The sequence below is a fragment of the Ostrea edulis genome, chromosome 2 (assembly GCF_947568905.1).
Source record: "Ostrea edulis chromosome 2, xbOstEdul1.1, whole genome shotgun sequence".
NCBI lineage: Eukaryota > Metazoa > Mollusca > Bivalvia > Ostreida > Ostreidae > Ostrea > Ostrea edulis.
In genome coordinates this window covers 27,019,982-27,031,253 of record NC_079165.1, presented here as the reverse complement: position 1 = coordinate 27,031,253, position 11,272 = coordinate 27,019,982, and the positions used below count along the sequence as shown (strand labels likewise).

Sequence of the window (11,272 nt, the reverse complement as noted above, 5' to 3'; positions counted from 1 at the left end):
CATGGCATTTTAGTGATGAATTTCCAGTGTGTATCTTGTCATTAATTTGATAATTGGTGACGTCGTGGTAATCTCGACCAGTTTATGTTACTATCAGCTGTTCTTGTCTTACTTTGCAGCTTGTGACCAAAAACACCAAGGGGGAGATTTTTACTGAATCAAGACACTGTAGACCTCGCAAGGTAAATGTCGTACACATGCAGCTTATAACCCCAAACGCATGCCAAACGCGTTTAATGAAGGGAAAGTTATGACAAATTAGAAATCAAATTCCAGGGTTTCTCTCTTTGTCTGATTTTTAAGATTTATAAAATCTCAGCAGCTCAACCGAGATTACATATACTAACCTTTATAGCAGAATGACGAACGATATTTCTAAAACTGTTGTTTGATATGAGGTTTATTTCTCACCAAATATGATAAACTCAGGCAGTCAGGGTGCCAATCTAGCGATTCCATTTATGGTGCTGCGCATGCAAGATTACTTTTTGCTATTGCTTTTTTCTCTCTCTTAAATTGTCTGTGTAATGATTCCGTCTGTCATTGAGCAAAGCTATATACTTCCATTTTTCTTGGCCTTGTATTGATTCTGTTTGTTGCACTGTATGGTTAATCTATTAATTTTTGATAATCTCATCTTTTCGTGGTTATTGATTTCATTTGTCACACTGCATGATTAATTACTTTAATTATGCTGCACATTATTAACATGTTACACTTATTTTACTTTATTATACACCATCAATGTTTCGTTTATTGATACTGTGGATTTCATAGTGTGATCCGGTTTTTGGATCACCACACTGGTTTTCTGATTCCGTATCAGTATCCTCTGAAACTGATGATGTCACAATGCATCAAAGCAACGTTTTTTGGATCATTCATGTCTCGTTGACAGGTGCGGATCTTCAGATCAAACTCATCTCGTGTGATCTGATGATCTGCGCCTGTCAACTCGACGGGGTCCATTATTGTAGTAATAATATATATGTATCATCGCTGTAGTTTGTTTTCTCTGGTTTGTATACTGTATATAATCTGCTTCGGTTATGTGACAGATGAGATTGGTGATTTTGGACAATTATGACAAAGTCAGTGAATGGTCAGCTAAATACATTAGAAGAAGGATTCTGGACTTCAATCCTGGACCCGACAGGCTTTTCACGTTGGGATTACCTACAGGTTTGTCAAAAATGTTTACATAATCTACACAATATTATTTACTGAAATACTTGTTCAAAATTACATGTTGTTTGTAGCGTAACTGTCAGCTAAATGTTTAAAAAGTGAGCTTTCTCTGATCAGCCATCATCTGTCTGTGCAAATTTTCACATAATCAATTTCTCCAGAACCACTGGGTCAATTTCATCCAAACTTGCAAAAAGCATCCGTTGGTAAATGGGATTCAGGTTTGTTAATGAAGGGCAACACCCTTTTCCAAGGGGAGATAATAATGAAATACAAAAATACACTGAGAAATTTTTAAAATCTTCTTATCCAGAACCAATGGGTCACTTTCAACCAAACTTTGCACAAAGTGCACAGTCCCTAGGTGAAGGGTATTCAAGTTTGTTCAAATGAAGGGTCATGCTCCCTTCAAAGTACCACCAACAAGTTAGAGCCTCGGTTAACATCCCTTATATTATGCAGCACTAGATCAAAAGTATCTCGCTGAGAACCTCTAGCATGCTGGAGTACCTTCAAAGGGAAGATAATCACACAAATGCAAAAATAGGGTGGGGGCATTTAAAATTCTTCTTCTCAAGAACCACTGGGCCAGAAAAGTTGAAATCTATATGAAAGCTTCCTGACATAGTGCAGATTCAAGTTTGTTCATATCATGACCCCTGGGGGTAGAGTGGAGCCACAATAGGGGATCAAAGTTTTACATGTCATTTCATATCATGTCCTTTGACCTTGAATTTGGAGTTTGATCTACTTTTAAGAAAAAATAACCTAATAAGTATATCGGGAACTATTTCAGGTAGAGCTTTTATTATTTTGTATAGAGATTCTTAATGGCAAGACATTGTGACACAATGATGTTTGATCTTTTGACCTTGGAGTTTGGCCTACTTTAAGAAAAACCTGACATATTTAATATCTCCTGAACTATATAAGGTAGGTCTTTCATATTTGTATATAAATTATTTATGGCAAGACCTTGTTATACTTTGGTGTTGACCTTGAACAACCTTAGGGCGAAGGTGGCTCAGTTGAGTAATGTGGCCCATGAGCCTTTTGTTTCTAACTGGGAATATGATTTTATCTTGTTGATTGATGAAAAAAAACATTTCTTCAAATTATATAAATCAATCCGGTGCAGTTTCACTGCTGCATTGATTTTAAAGGTATTAGTATCTGCCTGTCGCAAACTCATCCTTTCCTGACCAGGTGAGTGTGAAGTGCCTCAGGGTTGATCCAGAAGTTTGTGCATTTCATCTATAGCTTTTTACCTTTCAATAGATATACCTTAGTTTTTAAGATCAAAATCAAATTTTAAAGTCTTCACCTAAATTGTTTGATCCTGAATGTGTCATAAACACATTTGAAATGCTGTAAATTTGAGAAAACCTTCAATCTTTTTACATAAATTTGGGAGGTTACCTCGATGCAAAGTTAAAATTCCCTTGAATAGTTTACTATGTGTTTAAAATCCACATTTACGAAAATTACACCTCCCTGATGAAACCACAAGACAATAAGTCTCATGAAAGTTTCGTGATTGACAGACTATAAAGTACACTAATATATTACTAATGTTATCAATCTAATTATTAATAAAATCAATTTGACAAATCTTCTCTAAGTTACACTGAGGTAACAGTTCGTTATGCACATTATTATTTACATTGTATCAGAGAATTATATAAATTGCAAGCCAGAGATTAATCAGTGTTGCTGCTGAGTCTGGACAGCTCAGACTACACTAACAGGGAGGTAGGCTTTTAACTCTTTTCGGTCGGATCTGTCATTTTATGTACCATCGGAGTTGACTTTGAGTCACCAAATTTTCCCTGATCAATGTGCAGATTTGCACATTTCCTCAGCTCATTCACACGTGCTGTCATTAGTGCTTGCTGCACTCAGAAGATGTGATTGATGACGGGCTCAGATGCAGTAATTGGCACACTTAACTAATCACATGAAGTGACTCTTTAATCTGAAGTGAAATCTACATGCTCTGCTCAATTATGATAATCAACATCCTTGATATTCTCATACTTAATTTTTAATTTTCAATTTATCTATTGGTTGATGTTTTACAGGAAGTACACCACTGGGGACCTATAAAAAATTGATAGAATTCTACAAGGCTGGAGCACTGAGCTTTAAGTATGTCAAGACATTCAACATGGACGAATATGTGGGTAAGTCAATTCTCAACATGCAAAGAAAAAAATGCACTCTAAAAAGTAGTTACTAGTGCTTCTACATTTCATAGTCAAGAAATGTAAGCAAAATCATAGAGAAAACATGTGTCTTGAATATAATTAAAAATTCATATGCATTTTAGCTGCATGAACATTTCATATTTAATTGTAAGGGACAAATTATAATTAGTAAAATCCTTAAGAGGAATGTTTTCATATTAACTACACTTCATCTATACACCCAAAGTCAATAAAAGCGTGCAATTGAGGGTTTCAAAATCATGGTTTATCGACCATTCAAAATGTATATGGTAACATGCCTTTATTAATGGTAAATATCTGTTGAACACTCACCTCAAATTGTTTCAAGTTAAGTATGACAGATTTTTTTTTACAGTAGGTCAAAGTATGGTTAATTTTTCGAGATTTTTCTCACATGTAACCATCGTTACCGAGTCCTTGACATGATAATATGTAAGATAAACATTAATGTTCCATGTATTATTTCATAACTTGTATTGGAATTGACTGAGCATATATTTTTCTAATTTGCGAAAGAGAATAAATACAGGTTTTCAAAGAAAATATTTAATCAACACAACAAGAAATTATCTGCTGTAAAAGTCAGCAATAAGATTTAAGAGCGCAAAATAAACGACTAGATATCACTTTCAATATCTTTGAAATGGCAGAAAATAAAATTGATTAACAAATATTCTCGAACAGTTCAATATGTATGAAACATGAAAACAAAAGACTAGCAATAGATATTGAACGATAGCTTTTATGTATGTAAATGAAGTAGCGCTATAATTATGTAACGTATGTTTGAACACTTACACAACAGTACATCCATGAAAATATTATGCCAAAACGATGTCATCATCAGTTATTCTTTACGATTGATGTTGCAAAATCATAACGACATCACTTAATTCAATGGAAATACCAATTTTAATAGAAATATAACGTAGACAAGTAAAAAAAATTACCAAATGTGTCTTTTCTTCTGAATTTGTTAATTTGCAATAAATATGCTATTAAAACAAAAGTAAAAGATTGATGTTTCGCTATTCAAATGCTCATGATTCTTATAGAAATAACAGACACATGTTTTGAAACCTGGATTGCTCTTTGTAATAATAAACAATGAAAGTAACGTATGTTTCTTATTTTTCCTTTCATTACTGTAAACACATCATTTCCATTCAAACAATGGAAAGAAACATATTTACCCATTTCTAACAATCTGTTTACAATAATAATATAAAGAAAATGTTTAATTTCCCAACATTTTGATTAAATGTATACCGAATCTTATGTTTTTGTTGGTTATTTTGGAATACCTTTCCATAGAAACTGTCAGTATAATCCACCACGCGGTGTTATGAATGAATATTTAACGTGAACCTTAAGACATAGATGTCCCCTATTGATTTTGAGGTCAAAAGGACAACGGTTAAACTACTCTGGACATACGCTATTGTCCGTTGAGAAGTCTTTCCTTGATAGACATCAAACTTGAAACACTGGTGCCCCCTTATGAATAGATGACCCCCATTGGATTTCAAGTCACAAGGTCAAAGGTCATACAAAATTACTCAAATGACCAGTTGCTTAAAAGTATTTTGAGAGACAAAACTTACATGTATCATTGTGGTAGCCTTTGACCGGTAGTTAAACCTTTATTTTCACTGTCTATACAGACATTCTACCTTTTCAGTATTGCCACAAGGGGAGCATATAATATTATTTCTAAAACATTTTTTCATGGTTGTTCTTATGTTTTAATGCATTTTTTTTTCATGGTAGTTATTCTGTACTTCTGCTCTCACAAGCGCCATTTCTGAAAAAATAAATAAATAATTAAGAACAAGTAGAATAATATTACGTAACGGAATTCCTGGTAACATACGTTGCACTCAGATAAAATATTTTTTAATGATTTCTCTATAAGATTGCATAGAACAATCATCAGAGATTAATCCCTTCATTTCTAAGGTATATTATGAAAAGATGCTGAATTCTAGCAAATTGATAAATGTAGAGTTGCATAGTTACATGTATCATAAATAGGACAGTAGCAGAGAAAAACATAATCTGTATTTCTTGCAGAGGATATCTGTATATGCTGGTGAATACGGGAACAATAACACATTTGTTTCTTCATAACATAGTTGATATTCAACAAACATATCGTTAATGATGATATTTTGTCAATATGTAGTTCAATATTTGATGTCTAATCAAGCATTTCATTAAGTAGCATACGTTACTTTGAAAAACGTATGTTACCAGCATTCTACTCAATGTAATTCTTGCACCAGAGGAATTTCGAGATATTTGGAATATGATATACATTCTTTGATATCAGAAGAACAAATTCAGACCAAAACATTCCATCTGCTTAATCAATATTGTATATCAAACATTGCAGTTGTTGTAACAGTACTTACCGTAAGAGAAAATTAATCCTAATTCTCAAAGTTTAACACGTATTGACTTTCAAACTCAAATGTTCATAGTAGACATTCATGTCGTATACCACATCATGCAGACAGAGAGCAAAAATACGCGGGAAATTGTGATATCATTCCTTTTAATTAATTTCTCGGTAACGAATGTTACATCACGAATGTTACATCTTGACACGTTTGTCAAATTTCAGACCAACCAATGACTTCTGCAAAAGAAATGTTTATATTTTCATTCTCTGTACACTACGAGATTTTCATAAAAGGGGTAACATTTGCTCTGCAAATACGTTTTCATAAAAAAAATTATGGTATCGTATGTTACATTTCTAAAATCAGAATGCAAAATTTTGAGAAAATGATGACTTCTTCTCAATGCCACATCCAAATATCGCTTGATGAATATTTTCCCAAAGTTTTTGAATATTTTAGCGCCAAAATAGATAAAAAACATAAAGATAATACGAAATCTTTGTTCATACATTGGGTGTTTAATTGACCCTATGATCACATAATATAATCTGGCGACATGGAGTAATATATGCACCACTGCTTAAAATCATACGCAAAAGGTGTTAAACTTTTATTGAATGAAAATTTAGGAAATACAAATGATATTAACGCAAAGAAAATTAAAAAACAGGCTCTCAGATTTTTATATTTGCTTGTTCAATTTTAAAAACTGAGTCGGCGACAGTCACGTATGTTACAAAATTAGGGTATCTACGCTTCCTACCAAGTTTATAAGTAAAGGGGAAATAAAAAGTATACCATGCCTAGGGAGGCTATGGGTCCATGAATGTATAGCACACAAAATATATGATTTGATATAGCTTATTTTCTAATAAAGTGCCGGCGACATCGATTGCACGCTTTTATTGACTTTGAGTGTATATTCCTGTTGGTTAAAAGATGTCAAATTATAAGGACTCTTATTTTCCCACCATGACTGACATTCTAGCTTGCATTTTGTTTTAGATTAAGTATATTTTGTGCAAAAATCCCATGCAACTTAATGAACTATAGGTATATATTCTTAATTTGATAAAAAAAAAACACCAGAATTATGACATTATAAAGATGATGTTATGTTGCCATTGTCGGTATTTTTACATAGAACACAGTACATTGACACAGTTTTTCTTCTAGAAAACTTTGAGCACAGGATTGGACATACTCTGCATTTAAACCATGCATTTATCTCTCCAGTACATAAATATACAGAAAAAGTTTGTTTGTCCAAAAGTGTGCTCTGTTTTCTGAAACAAAAATGTTCACAGAAAATCAGCATTTTAATTAAATTTTATAAAAATTGAGAAAGTGGGTCATACTTGATATTATGTACACCAAATTTCGGAAACAAATAAAAGATTTTGTTTACCTTTAAAGCTATAAAATTTGGAGTTTTTCGAGGGCCAGAATGGGCTGTTATCATACGACATCCTTTACATGTATATTTTAAGGACTCCCTAGAGACATTATTTACATGTATATTTTAAGGACTTCCTAGAGATCACCCCGAGAGTTACCACTCATTCATGTGGAACAATTTCTTCAAACACATCGACATTAAACCAGAAAATGCCCACATTCTAGATGGCAATGCCAGTGATGTCACCAAGGAATGCGAGGAATTTGAGAGGAAGATCACTGAGGCGGGGGGCATCGAGTTGTTTGTTGGGGGTAGGTAACACACTTGAGACTTGTACATGTATACTGATATCTCTCCAGACTCCTTCAGGACTCTGTTGCATAAAAGTTAAGTTTAACTGATAGTTACATGTAACATCTAGTTCATGCTGTATATGGCAAGTTAATGATCACTTAAAGTTTACTAACCTTCCTCCGACTAGGTCCATCTAATTATTTACCAATTTTCCCATGCATATGTACTCCACATCCTAAATATTCTGTGTTATATGTTTTCTGAATACACTTCTAATAAAAGGCATTTAGCTTTAGAATGCACATTGAATTGTAGACAAGTCAAGAAGACTAATGATTTAGCATTGATCCAAAATTAAACTGTACATTCTCATTATAAGCATCCCCCTATCAATGTATTGTTCAAAAGAACAGACTAGAGCTTAGAAGTGCTCTGTTGTAATAATACAATCTTCTAGTTCAGAATTCTGTAGTAGCATTCTTATTCCAGGAATTGGTCCGGACGGACACATTGCTTTCAACGAGCCAGGGTCCAGTCTTGTGTCGAGGACAAGGATAAAGACCCTCAATAAGGACACCATTTTGGCCAATGCTCGCTTCTTTGACGGTGATCTGTCCAAAGTTCCCAAGCAGGCTCTGACCGTTGGCGTGGGAACCGTGATGGATGCCAGGGAGGTGGGTCTAGTTAGGGGCTATTTATCTGAGATATGGAATAGCCTGTTTTTTGGCTGGTATATAATTTTGGCCTGGTTAGGCGATTTCGAAAGATTTATGGAAATAAGAATTGCTTTTTTGTACAGCAGTTTGTATAAATAAATAAGAACGTGTTCACCAAAATTTTATCCACCAAAATTGATGGTATACCTTGTAGACCTTGTAAATCTTCCAAATTTGTGTCCTGCCAAAAAAAACCTGCTTAATACAATAGTTCTTTGAAATATTGTCAGGAAGATACATCATTTAATACATGTATCACATGATTGTTTTAACCACATGGCAGACAAGGGACGTAACTTGCGTGAAGTGTAGCTTCTGTAACTCTGCATCATTGTGTAACTGTTTTGCCTGGAGGAATTAAAGTAATAATATCCAAAATCTATCTGCATGAATTCAAACCTGATGCATGATACAATTACATGATGCAATCACAAGATACAACCACATGACACAATCACATGATATAATAACATGACACAATCACATTCTCCAAGAAAAGCAAGCATTCTCTCATATGTTAAGTGCTGGAAACAGTGTATGGAAATGTAGGGGGTTAAATTCTGTGAGTTGATAGACAGTGACCTTATGTTTGATTTTACAGGTGATGATTTTGATAACAGGGGCGCACAAAGCGTTGGCCCTCCACAAGGCCATAGAGGAGGGGGTGTGTCACATGTGGACAGTCTCCGCCTTCCAGCAGCACCCCCGATCAATCTTTGTCTGTGACGAGGATGCGACCCTGGAACTCAAGGTCAAAACGGTCAGATACTTCACTGACCTGATGACCATTCACAACCGTCTAGTGGATGATCCTGTGAAGGACAAGATCTAGTCCAGCTGGACGTTTCGCGACATCCAGACACTGGAGAAATCCCCAGCACTGAAAGGCTGTAGAAACTGTCCTCTTTGGATTATGTGCTAGTTTTGCTGGATTTTTATTATGTATTGGTGCTGAACATTTTTTTTTTTCAAAAAGATGGGGTTTAGTTTTACTTTCAGATTTGTTCTCCATGCTTCCGATGCTTATACCTCAGGCTTTTAAACATCTCTGTCAGTCCATTCATGCTTTGAATTGTAATTTGATCAATATTTAGTCAAAACATTTACTTCAAATTTACATTATGATGCATTTACAGAATTCTTTTTAAAAACTACATGTAGAGTAGGCATGGTTAGATCTGTGTATATAAGACAGATTAGCAGGGTAGGTTAAAGAATGCTAGTAGCAGTGTAGGTTTATGAATGCTAATTAATAGCAGTGTAGGTTAATGAATGCTAATTAATAGCGGTGTAGGTTAATGAATGCTAATAGCAGTGTAGGTTAATGAATGCTAATAGCAGTGTAGGTTAATGAATGTTAAATTCTTATGAAAACAGATTTGTTATGGTGTGCACTTCTTTCAGAGATTGCCTCTTTGTGAAACTTACATGTATTGGACAAGATCTGATAGACAGTGCCAGTATTGCATTTTCCTTTTCAATTATTTTAACTGTTTATTATCATTTTGCTATTTCCTTGAGACTGTAATGATATATTATTGGATTACTATACTGACAAATTTCAAGGATGGATTCAGAATCGATTTACAATAACTTCTGATGTCCTTCACCCCTCAGCAATGGTTGGTAATTCTCTGAACAGAAATAGATATGAAGATAAAATTCTGCAAGGGGAAATTTTGTATTAAAAAATCTTCTAGGGGGCAATTTTGTATCAATATCTCCACATCTCTTTAAGTTTTCCTGTTTTCATTATGATGCCATTTGGATATTTATTTTACAACTTTGAAAGCATTAAAGGTGATTTATTGTTTAAGTTGAGTGTTTAAACCAACTGAAAGAAAAACTGGACTTTATCATGTCAGCTGAACAGGTAAACCCAGCTGCAATAATGTAGCCCTCTCCAATTTTTTCCTTTTTTTGGGAACACCGAAAACGTCAGACTAAAAATGAATCAGAGTCAGAGTGCTACATTATTGCAGATAAGGTAAACCTAAAAAGCCACCTATTCAGTGTATGAAGTTCATATATTGGTCATTTTATTCCTCGGCAAACTATGATTTGATTTGATCATGTTGATTTTTATACTCGTGATTCAACACAAACAAATGTTCATATTTGTTATAAGAGTAGGCTAGAATATTATTAACATTCCAAATTCCATGTATCATACAACTGTGGTATAGAAGAAATAAATTTGAGCTATACGTATATCATGTTTCATTCCGGTTTAAAGTGCATCAACAAATTGCATTGGATAGACAGTACTAAATAAACATGCCTTCAAACAGACGATAAGTCTATGTACTGTACAATACTGTAACCTTCAAACAGACGACAAGTCTATGTACTGTACAATACTGTAACCTTCAAACAGACGACAAGTCTGTGTACTGTACAATACTGTAACCTTCAAACAGATGACATGTCTATGTACTGTACAATACTGTAACCTTCAAACAGACAAGTCTATGTACTGTACAATACTGTAACCTTCAAACAGATGACAAGTCTGTGTACTGTACAATACTGTAACCTTCAAACAGACGACAAGTCTGTGTACTGTACAATACTGTAACCTTCAAACAGACGACAAGTCTATGTACTGTACAATATTGTAACCTTCAAACAGACGACATGTCTATGTACTGTACAATACTGTAACCTTCAAACAGACAAGTCTATGTACTGTACAATACTGTAACCTTCAAACAAATGACATGTCTATGTACTGTACAATACTGTAACCTTCAAACAGACAAGTCTATGTACTGTACAATACTGTAACCTTCAAACAGACAAGTCTATGTACTGTACAATACTGTAACCTTCAAACATGTCTATGTACTGTACAATACTGTAACCTTCAAACAGACGACAAGTCTATGTACTGTACAATACTGTAACCTTCAAACATGTCTATGTACTGTACAATACTGTAACCCTCAAACAGAGAAGTCTATGTACTGTACAATACTGTAATCTTCAAACAGACGACAAGTCTATGTACTGTACAATACTGTAACCTTCAAACACACAAGT

At 34.2% G+C, this 11,272-nt stretch overlaps 1 protein-coding gene and 1 long non-coding RNA gene across 2 annotated transcripts; one reads left to right on the top strand and one right to left on the bottom strand.

Moving 5' to 3' along the window:
• Positions 1-43: 43 nt before the first annotated feature.
• Positions 44-10,441, top strand: LOC125679455 (glucosamine-6-phosphate isomerase 1-like). The gene is made up of 6 exons (XM_048918682.2): positions 44-182; positions 1,059-1,182; positions 3,270-3,371; positions 7,349-7,531; positions 8,004-8,188; positions 8,832-10,441. The coding sequence occupies exons 2-6, from the start codon at positions 1,059-1,061 to the stop codon at positions 9,060-9,062; spliced, it is 825 nt and encodes a 274-aa protein (XP_048774639.2). The 5' UTR covers positions 44-182; the 3' UTR covers positions 9,063-10,441.
• On the bottom strand, positions 5,142-6,400 carry LOC130052201 (uncharacterized). Its single transcript, XR_008800585.1, has 2 exons — positions 5,831-6,400; positions 5,142-5,220 (listed from the first exon to the last, which is right to left on the bottom strand). It is a non-coding gene; the product is annotated as an uncharacterized LOC130052201 (long non-coding RNA).
• Positions 10,442-11,272: the final 831 nt, after the last annotated feature.